General features: G+C 45.4%; 1 protein-coding gene across 3 annotated transcripts in view; it reads left to right on the top strand.

The window, feature by feature from the left end:
* The window catches only part of GLI2 (GLI family zinc finger 2), a 186766-nt gene that overhangs the window by 106982 nt on the left and 59293 nt on the right, over nt 1–20491 (top strand). For all 3 annotated transcript variants that reach the window (XM_030241758.2, XM_030241757.2, XM_030241756.2), the window contains one exon: nt 13914–14019. In XM_030241758.2, coding sequence (XP_030097618.1) covers nt 13914–14019 — 106 coding nt within the window. The remainder of the gene's footprint in view (nt 1–13913; nt 14020–20491) is intronic.

Below are 20491 nucleotides of genomic sequence, written 5' to 3'. Positions count from 1 at the left end.
CTGCTGTGGACATGGGGCTTTCTTGTCAGTCCTGTTTCCCTTGTGTCCAAAGTCCCGTGCTCATGTGCCAGCTGAGAAAATCTGTGGGTGGAAAGGAAACGGGGGACGAAGGAGGAGAGGTTGGATCGTGTGATCTCCTAGCACGAGCCCCACTGCAGGCAGGCAGCTCATCTCAGGGTGGGGGTGGAACAGGGCAAGTCCCGAAGTCCTGTGCTCTGGTGCACTTTGGATCTCAGTTTCATGAGGCAGTGTGTGTGTGACCTTAATCAAGCTGATTAACCTTGCTGAAGCATCTGGAAATGGAGACGAGAAGTAATTGTAGCAGAATGCAGCATGCAGCATCTTTTACCTTCGCAGTTATCTGCAGTCTTTTCTGGATGGGAAAATTTCCAGATTTTTGTAGGATGGGAAAGGCCACTATGTATAGAAACAGGCTTTGCATCTTGATTTATTCCCAATCTTATTATTGTGTGACAGGATCAGTTATCTCTCAAGGGGTGGTATTAATTAATGTTTACAAAACTCTTGCAGTACTTGGGGAAAAATGCATCACAGAACTGTGTTTTTACTTGAGCTATTTATTAGATGGCACCCTAAGTGTGAAACCCCCTCCTTGTAACTGAGGCCAGGTTTGAGTGTACATTGTGAGCTTTCAAACTGCTTTTGGAAGAGCTTGTCTTTTAAAATCTTATTATATTTTCCTTATTTTTTTTTTCCTCCCCTAAAGTGGGAGGGAATCACAGATGATCTTTCACATGATTCTTCCAACACCCAGTCATTCATCAGCAGAGACTTAAAGATAATAAACTTTTTGTTTCAGGCAATTACTTAATCTCGACAAACTCCTGTGTTAAGCAGGGCTATTAACTGAGCAGGCTATAAATCAGCGTGTTGCCAGGTGGGTGAGTCTCCTGAACTGCAATCACTCTTAAGGACCTTCCAGAGACCCCTTACAGTCTTAAGCACCCTCATTACACAAGCAGCATGCTAACAACCAGCACTTTGCATGAGCTGCCCAGAGAATCTGCTGCAAACTGCACTGGGACCATTTTTAATACCAGTCGGAAAATTTTCATACGAAGGCAGGATGATACATGGGAGTTATTAGCCTGCACCAAAACCACAGCTGGGTAAAACAGATAACTTCCTCACCCCTCTCCTCATCAGACCTTCTGCTTAGTTAAGAGCAGCAGGCTGCCTTATGCCTGGTTAAAAGCCATCTCATGCAGTATCCTCTCAGTCTTTATCAGCTAGGACTGCTTTGGGGACTGGTGTCCTGAAGCATGAAAGCTCCCAAAAGTCTTCTTTGAAGGCTGCCTAGATGTTTATCACCTGGGTATAAGTGCAAGGAAAAAAAATACCCAGGCCTTCAATTTTATCACAACTAGTAGAGAGCAGACATCTTTTCTTCCATTTTCAGCAAGAAGTTTGGTCAAAATGCACAGCAGACACTGCAAGGGTTTTTCCAGGCTCGATCTGTTCAATTTTACAAATTATATAAACAGACCTTTCATACGAAGGGGAAATTTTTCAAGCCATTGCCTATAGGAACAGTTTGATTTCAGTTTGTTTTAATGCCTGGAGGAGCATATGCATAAAGAAAGCAAACTGACTCCTGTGGTTTGGATTAGAGAGGCTCAAAATTCCAGCGCTGAATTTGAAGCACAGCCTTGTCCTGAAAGATTGAGCAAGTCTCTGTGGCATGAGGCAGTACAGGTGTCCCCACCACGGCAGCAGGCAGCCCTGCAGTGGCAGAGACCGTTCAGGTAGGTCTGTGCTCAGGGCGGGCTGGCATGCCTTTTCTTGTTGGCATTGGCACCTGAGCTTTCACAGGATTTAGGCATCTGCTTGGGAGTTTTACTTCTGCAAGACAGCTTTCCAGCTCCTGCAAGTTGTGTTGGCTGGTTGAGCAGACAGCTCATCGCGTGCTACCCGATGGATTTGGGGAAGTGTATTGAGTTAGCAATGGCTAGTCAGCCCAACTACTCCATACGTGTTGAAGCAGCTGTGCCTAGCAGGACCTGAAAGCTGGGCTGTGAGCATCAGCTGCTGAGGAGAGGTGTGTTATCTTTCACTGAGATGTACTCCTCAGTCCAGTCAGCCCTGCAGTCACAGAAAACATCCTGGCCACCATAATAGGGTGTGCTGTGTTGTGGGGACAAGTGGCCAAGGGAGGTCAGGGCTAGTGCTTTCAGTGGCAGCCTGGGCTGGAGGTGGCTGCTGAACAGCAGCCTAAGGGCTTTTTCTTTTTCTTCACCATTGATCTCATGGAAAACTGGTTCAGGGAGCTGATCCAGCCAGAACCCATGCAATAAAATTTTAGGTGATTAGATTTCAACTGGATGAACTCCCTGAGCTGGCTCAGTGTGTGATTGAGTGAGTGCCAATGGCACCTCAGGGGAGGGGTGTGAATGCATGAAAGGGTGCGTGAAAGCTAAAAGACATCTCCATCTGCAGATCCACTCCTAGAAATGTGGCTTGGGATGAAACTCCTCAATAAGGTTTTATTTGCATGAGTGGAAGGTGCACGGTCAGGGCTCTGCTAAGTCTGCTGCTCAGATGAGTGTTGTCCAGGAGGTGCTGGGTGATAGCTGATGTGCTCTCCCTCCACCTCCATTTACTGCCTTGCCCTTTGGTACCCCACCAGTCTTGTGGTTTCCAGTCTGAAGTTGCTCAACTTCCCTGTCCCTCTACATCTCACCAGCAGAGATCCTGGGCTTGGTCAGGTCAGATGCAGCTGAGGGCAGCAGTGTTGTCTGGTGCTCCTGCTACCTCCTGGTCATAAATGCCAGTTAGTGCTTTCTCCCATAACACCTCAATCTAATGGCAATATACAATTTAGCCTTGTATTATAGGTGACCTTAAGCATTTGCACTTCAGGGAGCCAAGGAAAACTCCTTTAAAAGTCTGGAAGGAAAACTGCTCAGATGTAAACTCAAGCTCCAGTAACACCGGAGCAATATTGAGCTACATGCTCAGGTAACTATGGACTCAGGCTCTGGTTCTCTGCTCCCCAGGGTCACTACTGCAGGAGGCAGGACTGCTGTCAGGGCCATGTTTGCACAGGCATCAAATGCATTTCTCTCTCCTCTGGAGACCCAGAAAAAGAAACCTGTTGAGCACTTTGGGAACTCTCACAGCAAGGTGCTGGGGGACCGTGGGAGAAAGGCACGGGGTATTGGGGAATACCCTGGGCCGTCAGCTGAGATTCACACACTCCCGTTCCACCAGATGGCTTGAAGTGAGGTGGGTTCCACGGTGATATGAGCTTTACTGTGAAACAGGCAAGGTTTGTTATCTATTGGCCTGGTCCCAGAGAAATCAGGGGCAAATCCTCTTTGTCCACTTCTTTTGGATGTTGCTAGATCAACTGGAGGTGCAGACAATTGCTGAATCCTGCTGGCTTCCCAGGGAACAGGATGATAACAACTTGTGGAATATGTCTCTCCTTATAGGGTTTCATAGAAGTTTTTGACAAACTGATTTTTCTCTTACTGCCCGTCCAGGCAGGCACAAGCTGAACCACCATCTGGTCTGCCCCACCTCCCTGCCCGCCCCTCGTGTGCTGGGATTTCTTCCTTCCTCCTTGGGATTTTTCTTCTTTTTTTCTTTTTCTTTTTCTTCTTTCCATTCTCTAGCAGCAGCTGTTGGGAGAACAAGCCTCAAGATCCATCTGGTCCTTCAAGCTTATCAGGCTGTGTCTTTTCTCAACAAAGCAGCAGTGGCCGTGCTTTCATACAAGAGTTACATCATATAACAGCAACTTGCCTGAAAAGCAAACTGCCTTTTATTTGCTTGTGCTGCCTTTCTCCCTTTAGAATTGCAGCCACAGCCGAACCACAATGTAGCCTCAGATCTGAGTCAGTCTAGAGGGCTGCTTTTCTCTTTCCCTGTTTCTGTTCTTTCTTTCTTTTTCCCTTTTATTTTCTTTCCCTCCTCTACTTTCTGGAAGAGTTGGCACAATCCTGTGTTATTAGGACATAAGCTAGCTTGTTCTAGTGGAATTTCCTGTCTGATTTTAATTTCCCCCTCTTTTTTTTTTTTTTCTCTCCTCAAAGTGAGACAGAAAAGCTTTTTAATTGCACTGCCGTAGGTTGGCCTTTCGGGATATTATTATTCTTATTAAGTACTTCCTGTTGGGAGGTGGCACATGAGTAGAAATAACAAGGATCTCGGTGCAGTCAGGGCTTGTGGCCTCTTTGTTTGTTAATAACTGTCAGATTGGCAGCGTCCTCAAAACACATCTTGGCCTGACAGCCTGGCAATTAAGTGATTTTCAAAACTCTCAGCATTTGCAGCTCACCTGTGGAATTAATAAGCTGCATTAGGCCTTTCCTTTTGGGTTTCTTTTCAGCCATTCAGTGATCATATCAACTTACCCAGCTAATACAAAGCTAGCACTACTGGGAAAGTCTCACTCTGGAAATGCTCAGCATGGCTGTAGAAATTCCTGATCAGGTATGGTGGGGTAGACTGCTACATCCCAGGTGGGACTGGCATCCTGCTGCTTCTCCAGCAGCAATGTGTGAGTGGAGCAGGTTTCCTTTGCAATGGAAATGTGCAGTGCTGCTGTTTCAGATTTCATTGTGTCACAAAGAATTCAGAGTTTATTTAGCAGAGAAAGGCAATTTTTATTTCTTTTTAATTTTCCAGGAAGCACGAATGCTCAGCAGTCCCTTTCAAATCTTTTTCAACAGATATTGTTGAAATAAAGTCAAGGCATTTAAACTTCATCACTTCCATATTCTTGTAGTCTGAAATATAATAGATCTTAAACCATCTTAATCTTTTCTGTGCTGCTTCTTACAGAAGGTGCAGCTACCTGTAAAACATTAACTGATGAAAAAGTGTTCTGCCTTAAAGCTTCTCCCGGCTCCAGCTATTTGGGATTGAAGAAGGTGGCTGGTGGCAGCAAGGCTGATCAAGGGACTTTTCTAATTACTGCTCTTCGAAAAGTCATCAGAGATTTGGTGTTTGGGCACCCCACTGCGGGACTTCCTTGTGCTTGTGGGGTTCCTCCCAGCTGCAGGAGAGCTCTGCTTTCATCTTATTTACTCTTCCCAGAGGTATAAAAAAATAATGGTTTGTCCCCCTAAGGCTGCCACTTATCAGTAACCTGAAGACCCCAGGAATTCTTGCAGAATAATAGTTAATGCATTGCTTTCATGCACAAATGCTAATCTGAATGTTTGTAAATACTTCTGTAGACCTGAGTATATTAATCCCACCACACCATTTTGAAATTTTCCAAAGTTTTAGGTACAGCCTGTTGTGCACAACCAAATCCAGGTCTTCCCATGTCAGCAGGCTTCAGAAAATTCCTAATATCTCACCAAGAAGTGAAATACCCCATTTTTGGTCACACAAGTAGGATGCTGCAAAGCCAGGTGCTGCATGGCAGCATGTTGAAGAGATTCCTGGGGTCCTCCTGTCCCTTCCAGCAGCAGCTGTCCCTGTTCCTTTGGTGGATGAGGCAGGAAAGCCCCTCATTATGAGTTTTGGAGATGTAGATAGCAAAGAAGGAATTTCAGGCTTTGATTTTTTAACGACAATTCTGTGTTCTTATGGAAAAGGCCAATGAACTCTTCAATTTTTAATCGAAATTTTCCAGTAGAGGGAAAGGCCGTTTTTAGCCTCACAGTAATTGTTCCGTCTCTTTTGCCCAGGAGAAGATGGACAGTTTTAATGCCCTTACCAAAGGTCAGGCAGTGCATGGGAGAGAGCTGAGTGGAGCTGCCAGGAACTTCAGGACGGGTTAGACATGGAGCTGAACAAGAATATCCTACTTCCATTAGGGCCTGAGTTCATTTAAGTGCGCTGTCTTCTCTCTGGGGTGGGGAGGAAATTTACGGGCAAATTCCTTCAGTGTTGCCTCGAGTTGGCCACGGGGCTGCGGGGGGAGCTCGCTGATCTAATCTCGCCCCATCGCAGCTGCAAGAGCCAGCTCGCTCGGCAGCCTCCTGCCCGCCCGGCTGTCGGACACAGCCCGCGGCTCCGCAGCGCTGCCGACTGCAGCAGCAGCGCCCGCGCTGGAGCGCCTTCCCGGCTGCACGGCCACCAGAGTGCTCGCCGTGTGCCTGGAGGCAGTGCCTGCCTCCTAGGCAGGGGCTGGGTAAGGACATCCCTCAGCATCCTCAAATGACTTTGGTTTTGGTTCTGTTTTTGTTCTGCCACCTGAGCTGAAGCAGTAGAATGAATAAACTTTGTGAGAGGATAAGCTCCTCTAGGCCATCCCCAAGAGGATGGATGGATGGTTGTTGTGATTGGGATGACAGAGAGGGGCATCGTGCCATTTGCAGTGTCTGAGGCAATTGGTTTGCTATCTTTCATGGATTTAATAAAGGCATTTTTTATGCAGGTAACCCCAGGAATGGGCTTTATTCTGTGTCAAGTAAGTGTCCACATGTGCATGTGAAGTCTGTGTGCCTATAGGGAGCTGTGCAGGGAACCCAGTGGCTCCTGGGTCTGTCTGGGGTGGTGAGGTGCATACAGGGGCTCCAGCAGTACTGCAGTGGAGAGACAAGCCTTATCCTCTGCTCCTCACTGCACCCCAACTTCTCTGAGTATGAAGTCACACTGACTCTGTTCTGTGGGTGCTTTGAGATGGCAGTAAAATAATGCTTTTCAAGGCATTAGTTTTTTTGTGATTTTATAGCTAAAGGGCAATGTGTTTTTTAGTATTTCTTGTTTACTTTTCACATATCTGCATCCCAGCAAGGCTCCTTCTCCTTCCAACTCTCCTGCAGGGCATTTGCCATTACTTGAGCTGTTTGCCCAACAGAAGTTAGTTTTGTGATCTTAATTTCTTATCTGGATGGGATGCTGTACCTAACCCACTGTTAAACTAAGCATGTTGTCTTCTCCAACATCCTGACATGCATTGTCTGAAAAACACAGTTTTGTAAATCAGGCTACCACCATCTTTCTCCATTAGTTATGTTATAAGAAGAGAAAACTTGTTCTGCATCCCTTTGGGTGGCAACAGCTGGCTGGATGGATTTCAAAATGGTCTGTAGTGCCTGGGGCAGGAAAGAGGTCTCCCCAGGTGAGCTGGTGGGGGCCTGCCTCCTCTCCTTGCTATAATGTTCCCAGTGGGCCAAAATTAATATTTCCTATTATTCTTCTTGTGTAGTTCCTCTTTCATTTTTGTCATAGCCATTGAGCAGGTAATAAAACAACAGAATATTTAACCAGTAATAATTGAAGTATGCTGTATGAAAACCAAACTAAATGCTAACAAGCCAAACAAAAGGCTGCATGGTGCAGCCCTGTTTATAGGACTGTCTGCTGGAATCATTATACACGTTGATATAATAATACTGAGCACTTAATTACTACAGCATTTTTAAAGAGCTGTATAAACATTAACCAAACCTCTGAGGTAGGGAGGTATTATTATCTCCATTTTAAAGAAGGGAAATTCTGACAAAGCGAGGTTAGTCAGTAATTTAGTGTTGTAAAGACAGGCAGCTGATGGCGCAGGAGTAGGGATTGCAGCTCCTTCCACAATTTTGGAGACAGAAAAGCAGAGCTGCTAGGGCACCTGTTTTTTGTGAAATGCATGATGCTGCCATTCAGAGAAGGGACACACTTGCTCAGACACCTCTCTATGCTTAGAAAATTCTCAGATTGGTGTAATTGGCCATTGCATAAGTATCCCTTTTTGAAGGAGGCGTAGGGTGTATTTCGCACAGTAGCTAAACATTAAAGTCAATCTCTCAAAGGGGGACTAAGAGGCAGCTACTGTAGCCTTGTGTGTCTGTTCCTGCTCCTTCCCATATTGATCTGACTGGTGGTTCTGGGAATGGCTGTCCCTGCAAAGCCCTTAACATTCTGCATGGTGGTATATGACTTCATCCGAGGAGAATCCCACGGACGCATCAGCGTGATCTGCTCTGTCATGTTTCTGTGACCCAATTTTCCCTGTTCTTTGTCTCAGACCTTCCCTGACCCCAGGCCTATTATCCCTTCCAATAATTCACCCAGACCATTATTAATGGTGCATTAACTTTGGCTGCGCTTTCAGTGAAGATGTTTTTCTTGTGCTCATTCATTTGCTCAGCTCACTTAAACAGCTAGATCATTATTCTGGGGACGTCACACAAACACAAAAACATCTCCCTTGCCGACACCTACAGTCCTGCAGCGCTCTGCCAGAGGGGCGGCCATCCAAACACAACAGTGGAACGCCCAGGAGGGACTATCAAAGGGAGTCAAGTAGCCACACACAGACTCAGTCGCTCGAGGCTGGGTTTGCCTCCCCTGCTCACACACTGAGACTGTCCAGGGATGCTCAGAACTCACCAACTCTAGGAGAGCTCTGATGTGAGGAAAATCACCACAGGAAAGCTGGGGAACAAAGCATGTGCCTGTCTTTGCCGTTTCACAGCCACTGTGCTTGTTGGATGTCAAGATACATATTTTTAAATTTATACTGTGGATGAGTGAAATTGGGATGCTACAGCATGTAACATGAAAAACTAATGCTGCCTAAGATTTCTTTCTCACTTGATGCTTTGGCTTCCCTGGGAGATTACTGAGTGGCATCCCACCTCCCCAGTAAGAGGATTTTGGCCTCTGACAGCACAGCTCAGTTCACCTGTGGAAGTATTGGTGAAATCTCACGAGCATCCTCTGGGACAGCTCTTTCCCATTTTTTCTGTCAGTTGATTGTGCACAGCTGCTAATGACACTGCAGTGACAGGAGAGTGTGAGCTGGTGTCTGGAAAAGTTTATTTGCCCACTAACACAAATCAATCCAGTACCCCAAGGCTCTGAAGCTTTTTAGAGATAAAGTTGATAAAGTTGCAGTTTCTGCCTGCTGTGATTGAGGTTCATTGGTATCCTGCTCTTCTTTGACTGTGTAAACTTGTGCAAGTTATTTTACATTAGCCTGCTTCAGCCCCTCTCGAGTTAAGAAACAGCACTGTTTTTCAAATGCATGTTTTCTTCCCTTTCTAAAGAGAGCTGAAGCTTTGTTACTCTTTGCAAGGGATCTTGTGATCCCTTTATGAAAGCTGTGTCCCATGCATCACTGACTCCATAGGAAATCAAACCAAAAGACATCTCAAGAAATCAGAATTTGTGTTTCCTCTTTTATAAGATATGAGTTTTATGGGATCTTTTTTGCAAATTTGTTGGGAAAGGCACAACAGGTACTGCATTATCCAATATTTTACATTTCCTCAACAAATGACTTTCATTATGAATTGCAAAATATTTGTGCACTATTTCTGATGGCAAAGAAGCCTACTTACAGGCTGTACTACTTGTTCCCCCGGGAGACTGTTGGACACCCATAGGAAAGCTGTATATTTTTTAGCCCATATGGTAGCCTGCACAACTCCCATGTGCTTCAGATAAAGCAGGGGGAGCCCAGTACATTCTGTGTGGTACCAAGGGTATGTAGGGGGGCTTCTCAGGGTCTCTTCCCAGCCAGTCTTGGCTTCAGCACCGCAGTTGCAAGTGGCAACTTCTTGCAGTCCTTTCCCAAGGGCTTTCTGAATGGTTTTTGTCAAAGCAAACTGCAAATGAAACCCACTTCAGTGCCGTAGGGGTCTGATTTCTTTTCTTCTTTTTTTTTTTTTTTTTTTCTTTCACCAAGCATGTGTAAGCTGAAGTATTTGGAATAGAAAAAGCTTGCTAGACCCTTCCTAATTCTCACTTCTAGCTCAGAAAAGGTGCTGCTATGAGTGATGTCAAAACAGCTCCTTCGCTCGCTATGCAAACCCATACAGGCAGTCTTGTTTCTCTTGAAGCACAGACTTATCTGTAGAGATAATCAAAAGCCTCCATCATCCTCACGTAAGGGCTGTTTCTGATGCCTCCTTCCCTGATTCCTGGGATTTTCAGCAAACGGACATCCCCTTTAAACCTGCATTTCTGCCTCCTATCTTTTCTCTTTGAAGCCAGAGAGTTGGCTGGCCTTTGAATAGACAAGGATGAGAACACAGCAGTGGGAGGTCCATGTCTTGCTCATAAACCTTGGCCAGAAAATCAGCTCTGACAAGTGGGGACAGGTAGCAGCATCTTCCCCCTTATCAAATGGCACGGCGGGGCAGACACATTCCTCAGGAGCCCGGTGGGGTGGAAGGTGGGGCCTCCTGAGTGTGCCTTGTGCTCTGCTTCACCAACTTGGTGTAGAACTATGTAGTTTCTGTGCAAAACACGCTGTTCTCTCATTGTCCCTGCCCCTTGGGTGCTGCTTTTGATGTGTTCTTTGGCTTTCTCTTCTTTCAGCAGAAACCAGAGAAAATGTTTATCTGTGGTTGCAGTGCTTGGGGACTTTTGGAGGTGCCATGTCATGCCTTTGCACCACAGAGTATTGTGTTGCATGGCTTGGTACAGCCCAACCTTTTCCTGAGGAAAAGCTTTCCCCGGGCCTCCTACTAAAATCTCCCTCCCTCCTGTGCAAAGCAATCATCATTAGCTCTAATTGGGCAGCTTTGGGGTTAAATCTACAAAGATTGCTTGGGTTTGGTAAATCCTCTGCCACTGCAAAGCAGATAATGCTAAACAAAAGATTGCCTTGATTAGATTAAAGTTGGCAAATTCATTGCCCTAATCATCATATTGCCCTTCCCGTGGCTATTCAGGAACACATCACCGTAACTTACTTGAAGTAATTGAATATAATTGTCTTTTTAACTCGTATGTGTAAAACATCCATCTTTGTTAACAGCATGTGTTGCTGTCCTGCTGCCAGCTCACAGTCCTCTTCTGGAGGGGTGGGAACAAGAAGCAGAGCCAGGCTGACGTTTATGAATTGGTAGTTGATTGCCTATAAAACCATTCATTATTTCTGACCAAGCACCTGGAAGAGAATAAAAATGAACAGCACCAGCCACTGCGGCCCGTAGGCTTGGCTGGTGCTCCCAGGCAGGGAAGCAGAGGGGAAGTCATGAAGGGGAATGTTGCAAAGGGATGTCAAAAAAACCAACCCTTTCCCTTACCCTTAGTGGCAGCAAAGCACAGGGCACATGCTGGGGTTGCAATTGGGAGTGTGAAACAAGATACCCAAGGCAGAGGCATTGCTCAGCTTCCCATGGGCAAAATAGGTTGAAATGCTAAAAACAAACCAAGAGTCCAGTGGGAAGGAGGAAGTTCATGGAAATTTTTTCTCCCATTAATAATCAGAGGTGTGAGGAGGGAGAAATTCTCTTCAGATGTCAATTTTATACGAACAGATAGCTAGGAAAGGAGGCCAGGCAGCAAACAGCCCGTGTTTTCTATTTCCCAGCTCTCCTGAGTGACAAGGAGAGACTCTTTTAGAACAGAAATTTCCAGTATTATCTCAACAATCAATCATGTAGAAATGCATAGGTACAAAATAAAACATAGCTGGCCTGGCTTTTAAGATACTCAAACTACTCAACTACTTTAGTAGTTTTATCATTATTAATAAATTAAATTGCCCTAGGGGACAGGCCAAAGGATTAGGGTGATTCTCCACATCCTTAAAACTCAGCTACAATGTTCAATAAAGTTTCAGCCCAGGTCAGCTCTCACTTTCCTGGGGATTAACTCAGCCCCAGACCTGTCCATTAGAGGCAGAGTGGCCAACCTACTTTGGGAGATTGCTAATCTTCACCTATAGGGATGCCACCAGCACCACTTTGGGTTGATCCCAGGACCACAGAAGTTTTCTTGTTCCTTTTGGTTTATTTGTACAGCATAAATTTGGGGTGGGCAGTAAGCCCAGCCTAGGGGCTCAGGCTGGAAGAGATGTTTGTGTTGTTTGCTACTGGATGTCTGTGCAGGGACAGTTGATTTTGTGACCATGCTTTGTATGTGATGAAGTAAAAGCTCGACTCCCTCTGGTCCCCACAGCCATAGGTTGTGGCAGCAGCTGTGGCCGGGGAACTGCAGTGTCCCCAGGGAGGAGGACAGCCGCTGTAGGTGTCTGCCAGCCTAGGTTGGAGTTTGAGTTGGGCATGGTTTGGGGAGACCAGAGGCTTTACTGTGCTGTGTGAGCAGGGGATGGGGTGTGACAGCTAAATTCTGGTGTATTTTTGATCTGGAAAAACACAGTTTGCCTCTTAAAATGAAGAATCCCTCAAGTGCCCTTATGTAACAGATAGTCCCTACTCAGGACAGTTAAAGGGTGAATCTTCCTCCTGCAAAAGCAAATCCTGAAGGATCCAAGTTCATTTTCTCCCTGAGCTGCTTTTGGGAGAGGAGGGGAGGGGGGCAGAAGCGGGGGAGGTGGTTAACAGTTACTCTACTGTGTCCTGACATTAGGCGAGCTGCAAAAATGCTCTCAGTGTATCAGGTAGTGTGAGGTGCCAGCCCTTTGCTGGAGCACGGAGAGCAAGTCTGCTGCAGAGCCTTAAATACTTTCCACCCCGACTACCTTAGCTTAACGCCTTTCAGCAGAGTTGGCAGGAGGGTTGTTTTTGTGTAGTCTCTCACCTCTCCCAGCAGCCTGGCTGACGCGCCTGTGCCGCGCTGTGCTCAGGGATTGAGCGTTGCAATGGGAGTAGGAGCCGCAGATCCTCTTGCTGATATGCCGGGAAAGACGTATATGAGGATTACACGCAGGCTCTGCGCGACGGACCCACGCGGAGCGCAGCCCCACCGGACAGAGTCGGCGTAGCTCTGGTGCAGCTGGAGTCACAGATACAAAAGGCTGAATTTTAAGTTTTTCGTAGGAAAAGAGTTTGGCATTTCTGAAGTTTGCTGAGCGGCAGCGAGAGACTTGGCCCAAGCCTTGACACTTTGGTTTTGGATGGTGCTTCCCCAGTCTCCAGAGAGATGGTACCTGTCGCGGAGGCAAGTTACAGTGAAATACCGAGCACAAGCTGGGTTTTGGATTGCTCACTTAGGAGGTTGGGTTTGTTTTATTTCTGGTCTCCAGCTAGACAGAAAGGCCAAGAAGCCAGAGAAAGAATGGTAAAACCTGCAACAATATTAAGTAATAATCTTTAATGAAGAACTTCTGACTGTTTGTAAAGGCAGAGCAAGACCAGCCTTTTATCTTTAAGCTGGTCGCTGCCCGAGATGTAGAAAGGGGCATCTTTACAGGCGCGCGGAGCCCTGTCAGAGGGCGATTGTACGGGATCGCTATTGCGGTTGTGCGGTATCGCTATCGAGGCTCTGCTAATTCTATTTCTTCAGCTTCTGTAATTTTAGCAGGAAAGGCCCAGGCAGCCAGGCAGTATTGTTGGGGGTGGTGAGGAGAAATAACCTGATGAATTTTCCATCAGCTCAACTCACTCAAATATTCTCGCCGTTAACTTTTGGGGTCAATAATAAATATTAAAACCTGTAGATTTAATAAGTCAATGTAGGTGTTCGCTGCCTTTTGAGACCACTTTATCTTTCCATCAAAGATGAAACACGCTTCTCAAATGAATAAAAAATAGGGCCTCAAGTGATTACAAGTGAGAGCAATTTGAGCTCCTCTCTCAGAACCTGGCAGTAGGCACTTCTGAGCCTCTTCTGACTGCCTAGACATTCTGCTTTAGCGCTGCTCTTGCTGTTATATTTTTAGGTAAATATTTCCAACTTGTGTGTATAGACCTTCAGGAATAGTGTTTGCTGCCACTCCAGGCTTGAGGGACGATGCAGGTCTGGATCCCACCAGGCTCTGTTGAGTCTGATTTGCGTTGCAAGTCTAGTTTTCCTTGGTGCTTGCTATAATCTCCTCAAGTTCAAAGAGCGCTTAGCTGCTTGTCTTTGTCAAAAACCCTGTTGGAGATCTTTTATGTCGAAGATGTAGGATTTTTCCGCATGACTTTGATTATTTATTCATTCCACTTCTCTGGTGTATGATAGCGCTGATATCATGAAGATCCCTTGTCTTGCACTGCTCTTGCTCTGAAATTCATGGAGATTTAGTGCCTTTGAAATTGTTTTAAAAGGGAAGGAAAAGTTTTTGAAGTCCCTTTTTTTTCTTCTATTCCCCATAACAGTGCCGCAGCACATTTTTCCGGCCTTCCACGCTCCTTTGCCAATTGACATGCGCCACCAGGAAGGACGATACCATTACGAACCTCACTCTATCCACGCTATCCACGGGTAAGTCTTACACCTCCACTCCCGTGCCTCACTAAAATGTCACAGCCACCTGCAGTATTACGAATCCCACTGCTAAAGTTCCTGGGACTCACTGCCCTTCTGGCAAGCTGGCCCTACTGGCCACCCTCCACCTCATTGTCCCCATCCAGTGACAATACTGACCTGCCTGGCAGGAGGGCTTTACAGCTCTGTTAAGCCGACAGAAGTGCCCTATAGCAGCAGGATGGGAGTATAGGGCTCCTTTGTCATTATCCAGCTCTGGTCCCGGGAACAGGCTTGACTTGTGTTTTTGCACCCGCCGTATTTCTCACATCATGCCTTGCCTGGGTCATTTCTGTCACCATCTTGGCAAAGACCCAGCGCTGCTCTCTCTTTTTGGAGACCTTGTGTACCATTCCTCCCTGCCTGTCAGCTGTGGGGAGGGTGGCAAAAGGCTGCCAGGAATGCTGTAATTCAGTTTGATTTACTGGACAACAGCCTGAATGGACTGGTAGCATTTTCTAAAAGCAGTGGTACGTCAGGTTCTCATCGGAGTGTCCATGTCCACCCTGGAGTGGTAGAACTCTGGGTTTTGGTGGTGACCTTCTCAAGAAAGCCTCCTCTCCCTAAGGCAGCTGATGGGCAGTGAGTGCAGAGACTGGTCAGGGGCTACACCCTGAAAGTTGATGTTCATGGTTAATCTCTTCATCCAGGGGTGTTATAGCTCAATAGTTCTTGATGTTTTGAAGGAGATATTTACAGAGACATCTGTTTTTACTTCCTGTGAATTTTGATCAGGGCAAGGGAAATGGAGCCAGCCGGGATGTGAGCAGTGGTTCTAGTGACAGTGGGGCTGGAAGTGTTTCTTCTAGTCCCTGACATGTACCTTTCTTGAAGTGAGGAGCAGTGTGATACGGTTGGCAGTCCCACAGCCATCCCAAAATCCTTCACAGCTGTAACACAGGGCTCAGACATCGGCTGAGGGGCAGGTCCCAGAGCACTGGGTGTAGGGGAACCACTGAGGGCCAGAATTTTTCAAGAACAAGGAAAGAACAGCTAGGGCTTGTCACTTTAAAAACTCTCGTTTGATCCCCTGGAGTCCTGTTGCAGCCTTGCTGTCTGGCCAGGGGCTGTCCTCACCCAGATTTGCAGGAGCTGTTAGTGGAACTGTGCTGCTTCTGGATAGGTGTGAGCAGACCCTGGGAAGCAAGTAATGCAGACAGCAGCAGCCCGATCTGTGGAGCCCCACAGCTACCACAGCTTTATTCTGCTTCCAAAATACTGCAAGAAATAAATGATAGGGCATTCCCTGGATCCTCCCAAAAGACAAGTCATTGTCTTTTAGGCTGACAGTCAATTTTACTGGATGTTTAAAGGGGCAGAGAAGCTCCTTCCATGCTGTGGGCAAAGGGGAAATGACAAAGCAAGTTGCTAACATAGGAACTGGTGGGGATTAGGGAGGCTGCATGAAATAGTTTTGGTCTTTCATGCAAAAATTGTAGAAAAAAAGAATAATAACTTGCTGGGAGATAATTAATAAGCTGGAGCTCTGGCTAATAAAGCACACATGGAAGAGGAGATATTCAAAACAGTGGTTAGAAGAGAGGCTGGAAGATGTTCTTATGTTTGTCACAGGTTATTTGTGTGCCCCACTCCATGTTCCCCTTCAACCCTCACAAGCAGGCTTGGGGGCACTGCATATACCCTGGGGCTCCACAGCAGTTTCTGTGGTGGGGTCATGAGGCAAGTTCTTCTACAAAATGAAACTGAGAGCTTGCCACTGATGCTGCATAGCTAGGAATCATATCCCCAGTAACCCCAGTATTCTTTCATATTAGCTTTGTCCAGCTGATCGACCCTGGCCAAGTGTACAGCCCTGGCAGATCAGGTTTCAGTTCTTCTGCACCAGTATTAATAATCCACTGTGTTAGCAGTTACCACATTTGTGTATCTGTGGACCAAGCATGTCTTGCTTAGTATTTTGGTAGAGTTGGTAAATACCTGTTGCATTTCTTCTTTGGGGTTCCTCTCCTTCCCGGCAGGTCATCTCAAAAAACTAACTTGCAAGGTACAGGAGAGAAAACTTGGTTGCGGTCTTAAACTGAAAACATACTCCTCTTTGAAGCTACCTGGGCACTGCACTGAAAGGTGCCTTTGTGGCCGGAAAAGCTCCAAGCTGAGCAGCCAAGTGCTTCTAGACTGTGACAATTTTTTAGGGTCGAGGGAATGCCACTTCCATTTGGCTGTTTTTGAAGAAGTACCCTCCGCTATGGCATAACCATATTGGGAAAATTCTCTGCAGCTGTGGTCTCAATCCTTTTTCCTCTCCAAGTTTTATCTGCCAACATCCTAAAATCATGTCTTGCCCTTTACTCCTCTAGTTTTTTATTCTACATCTCTTTTGTCTTTCTTCTCTCTCCTCCAGTCTCTTCTCTGGAGGTCACAATGTAGCGCTCACCCTCCTTGCTGGAGGATGTCCAGTGTGAAATCATCCAGACATGGAGGTAGACCTGGTGTAGAGCATACTTGGTGATTGCATGGCTCTTGTCCAATACACTGGACAGTTTATGCCACCAGCTCATTCGGGCTGTTGTCCAGTGAAATCAAACTGAATTACAGCATTCCCGGCAGCCTTGTTCAATACTCTGTGGGCACAGATGAGCTTCTAGAAGTTTGTACTCTGTCCTGGTCAGGCAGAAATCAATCCTTCTTGTTTCAAAAGTAAACAGCCTGCAAAAAAACCCCAAGGGCATATGCATATTCTCACTCTAGAAAATTATGGCAAATGTTTGGAAGAAAAATTGCGTCACTGAGTTTTGGCTTTATGATTAATGTGATGGGTGCCTGACAGAGAGCCCCCAATTCATCAAGTCTATATTCTACCTGTCTGCTGTCTTGACGGTACCAAATTTATCTAATTATGTGAATGTTGCATGGCAAATTAAGTGCAGTCTCATTTGTCGCTAACTATGGGGTCTTATTATCTGCCTGCTGTATTATGTCAAAGGTTTGTTTCCTGATTGCTTGATGTGACCTGGCAGTGCATTCCCCTTCATCACTGTTTGCATTTGGCCTAATGAGAACATACGTTATTTTATCTCAACTGGGGAGAACTCATCTGCAAGGCTCTCCTGAGCAGAACCACCTGTGGGACCCTTTGCTTGGGAACACAGATGGGAATGTGAAAAACTTGAGTAAAAAACAGCCCCCATGCCAAGACGGGCCTGAAAGACTTGGTGCGTTTCTCCTCAGTATTGTCATTCCTGGTGTCTCGGTGATTTTTTTGTTAAGCAGCATGACAAATAATTTTCACGACATGAGTCTTCTTCTAAACCACAGAGGATTTATTATATATGTCCAGAAGCAGATAGGTTGGGATTTTCCTGAAGCCTACTTTTAGAGATTGTTTTGGTGTTTCCCCAGTCATTAGGACAACCACTTTTCTGTATAACCACGGCTGGTTTTACTTGTTTGGTGGTGAATTTTTTAGACATCTTTAATATTTGGACTTGTTTTCTTGGTGTTAGCAATAATTCGACAGAATTGTGGTGCTTGCTTGGCTTGTCTAGAAAAATAAAGTATCTCATTCAGATGATTGTCCTGGATTGCAATGACAGTGTGCCTGTGGTAATATGGAGGATAGAGAGAGAGGCAGGATTGGAGTCCAGTGGACACCGTAAAGCTTGCAATGCAGAATAGAATGAGACTAATTATGGGATGAAATCTATTCCAGGAATGTAGAACTAGAGCAGAATGAATAGAAGAAATTGTATTGGTGCATAAAAATGGTATAAGCCAACATTTCCACAACATGTTATTCATTTAACAGTAAGTAATACTACAATACTCAAAGGCTTAGAAAAGACAGAAAAATAAATTTGGAGGTTCTGCATTATTCTGGAGATACAGGATGAAATTACAGAGCCACATACTCATACTTCTCTGGGATCCTCTCTTCCATAGCGCAGGATGACCCAGGCTCTGTGGAAGAGCAGTAGTGGGTCTTACATGCATTTTCTTCATGCAGCTTTTATTGATTTGTCAGAATTTCACTCTTTGCTGCTGGTTGTAGGTCAGCACTATTTGAGCAAAAGTCATCAGCCAGGTGTGTGCAGGCTTAAAAGCTGAACCAGAGAATTTCACTTCCCAAGACAGTACAGGTCCTTTTCTAACAAAAGGGGTATTTTGTATTTTAGTGAACTTCTTCACAAAAACCTAATGCACTGGAGCCTGGTCTCTGCTTTAAGCTAAGGGGACAGCATCAGCTTTGCAACACCAAGCCCTTGACTACAGAGGAAAATTTCTGGCAGATATGGGAGGTGATTACATGCTTACCTGTTTTTTTTATTATTATTATTTTTCAAATCACAACAAAAATAACTAAAAACTCCTTAGCTCAGCTTAAAAGTCCCTGCCAATGCAAGAGCCTTCGGGGCTAACCCTAGTAAACAGCATGCCTAGGCTTGACTCAGCAAGAAGCTTTTTAACAGTAGCTCCTAAACTGTGGTTAAAACCCATCAGGCATTATGCACTGTAAAAAACAAAAGCAGCCTTGTTTTTCTAACAACATCCTGGTGGTGTTTAAGGATGCAGGTCTGACATTATTTATTAACAAAATATTTTTGTTGCTCTTCTGTCCAGACATAAAAATAGTAAAAAATGCCCCAAACCCTGAGCTGATAATCACAAATTTCATGGTTTTCATTAGGACTGAATTGTCCCAAAGACCTAAACATAGAGATTACTCCATCTCCTAATAATGTGGAGTTGCCCTTATTTTCCCTCTGGTAGGATTTTAATCTCATTTAATCAAGGATATTCCTCCATTTCCCTGAAATCTTAATATATTATTACAGATTTTTCCTGATATCCAGCCTACACTTTTTTTCTTTATCTGATTTTATTACCCCTCCCTCTTGAAGTTTGTTTCCATTTTACTGTGTTAAAAATTACAGAATACTTTTTCAGGACCAGTTAAAATGTTCCTGAGGTGTTTATGCAGGGTGATTCAAAGGCAGAGGAGTTGACTGTTAAACTTTTCATCATAAAAAGACTATGTCTCAAGTGTTTACAAATATGCCAAATTTAATGTCAAACCCAAGATTTTCCATGTTTAATATCTGTTCCAGTCTGGTTCTCTCTTTCCTTTGTTGTTTTTTGTGAGATTCAGCCAAGGGAGGCCAAGTGGGGTTAAGGGAAAATATGTTGTTTAGCCATACAAAAAATAATCATCATCATCTTATAACTGCTTTTAGAAACACCAGTGTCTCTTGCTTTAGAGCTGGAATTTGTTATTGTCACAGATGTGCCTTTTGCTGTTCCCATTCTACAAAAACACACACAAAGTCCCATCAATTTTGCCAGATAGGAATCCTTTGAAAGGCCTTGCTTCCAATACACATTGAGGGGTGTCAGAGTTTTGCGGTAAAATTTTCCGACTGCCCTGTGGCCCTGACCGTGCTTGAGCTGAACCTTGCAGGGCTCACCTGATGGTGCTTCCCGTTCCCTGCTGAGGCCTCTCTGCCATTCCTTCTATCCAGGAGAATTCCTGACTCCATGGAGGAGTTTGCAGAGTGCTCTGGAAGCTGCCTTTGTGCAGTATGAGGCAGGCATCATAGAATGCCTTTGGTTACCCTCCATGGGGCACCGCTGCCCCGGGGCTGCAGCTGGGACCCGTCACAGGGCTGGGTATGGGACCCCTGGTGATGGTCATTCCTGCAGCAAGGATGCCTCTCGGCTGAGCCACAGAACGTACATACCAATAAAACCTCTGTGTTTTCATATTTACTTTGCTACTGGAGTAGAAAATCTTTGGCAGGTCATGATTGATGGCACTGTGCTGGTCAGGAGACAGAGCGAGCTCCCTCCGGAGTCAAAGCAAACAGCTGCTCAGAGAGGCCTTCTTATGTGTTTTGCAAAGTTTTACGACTTTCACCAAATAGATACATTGCTCATTTGGGAAACGGGTTTGGGGGCTCCCACATCCAATTTATCCTGTCCCCTTCTTTCCCACATGCTTCTTTTATTTATTTAAGAAAATCAGAATGTAAGTTTTCAATGGTTTGCAGGGTCTGGTCCCCTCCAGAAGGCTGGTTCAAACGTCTCCACGATCTGCAATTAGCAGGAGTCTGTTGCTTTGAGGTGGCTCTTTGGTAACCTACAGGAGGTGGTTTGGGGACTGTCAGTTCCAAGATTAATACTTGATGGTCACTTGATCTCCATCTCCAGGATACCACAGATGAAATGCTAGGCTTCAGCTGTCATGTTCTGGGAGCTGGAAAAATTACTTTAATTCTATCTGTGCTTCTTTTCCTCATCTCTAAAATGTTGACAGAGTAACACTCATCCTTTTGATATCTCGAGAGCTAAGAAAAAGATTGCTTTGGCTTCCAAGATTGGTCTCGTAGACATTTTCAGGCACCAGGGAAGAGGTACACAGCGCTACCTGCCTGTGCAGAAACTGAGAAGCTGCATGCCTAACTTCTGGCCTCAG

Source organism: Serinus canaria, chromosome 7 (genome assembly GCF_022539315.1).
Source record: "Serinus canaria isolate serCan28SL12 chromosome 7, serCan2020, whole genome shotgun sequence".
Lineage (NCBI taxonomy): Eukaryota > Metazoa > Chordata > Aves > Passeriformes > Fringillidae > Serinus > Serinus canaria.
Note: the sequence above shows the minus strand (reverse complement) of the source record. Positions and strands in the feature narration are given on the sequence as shown.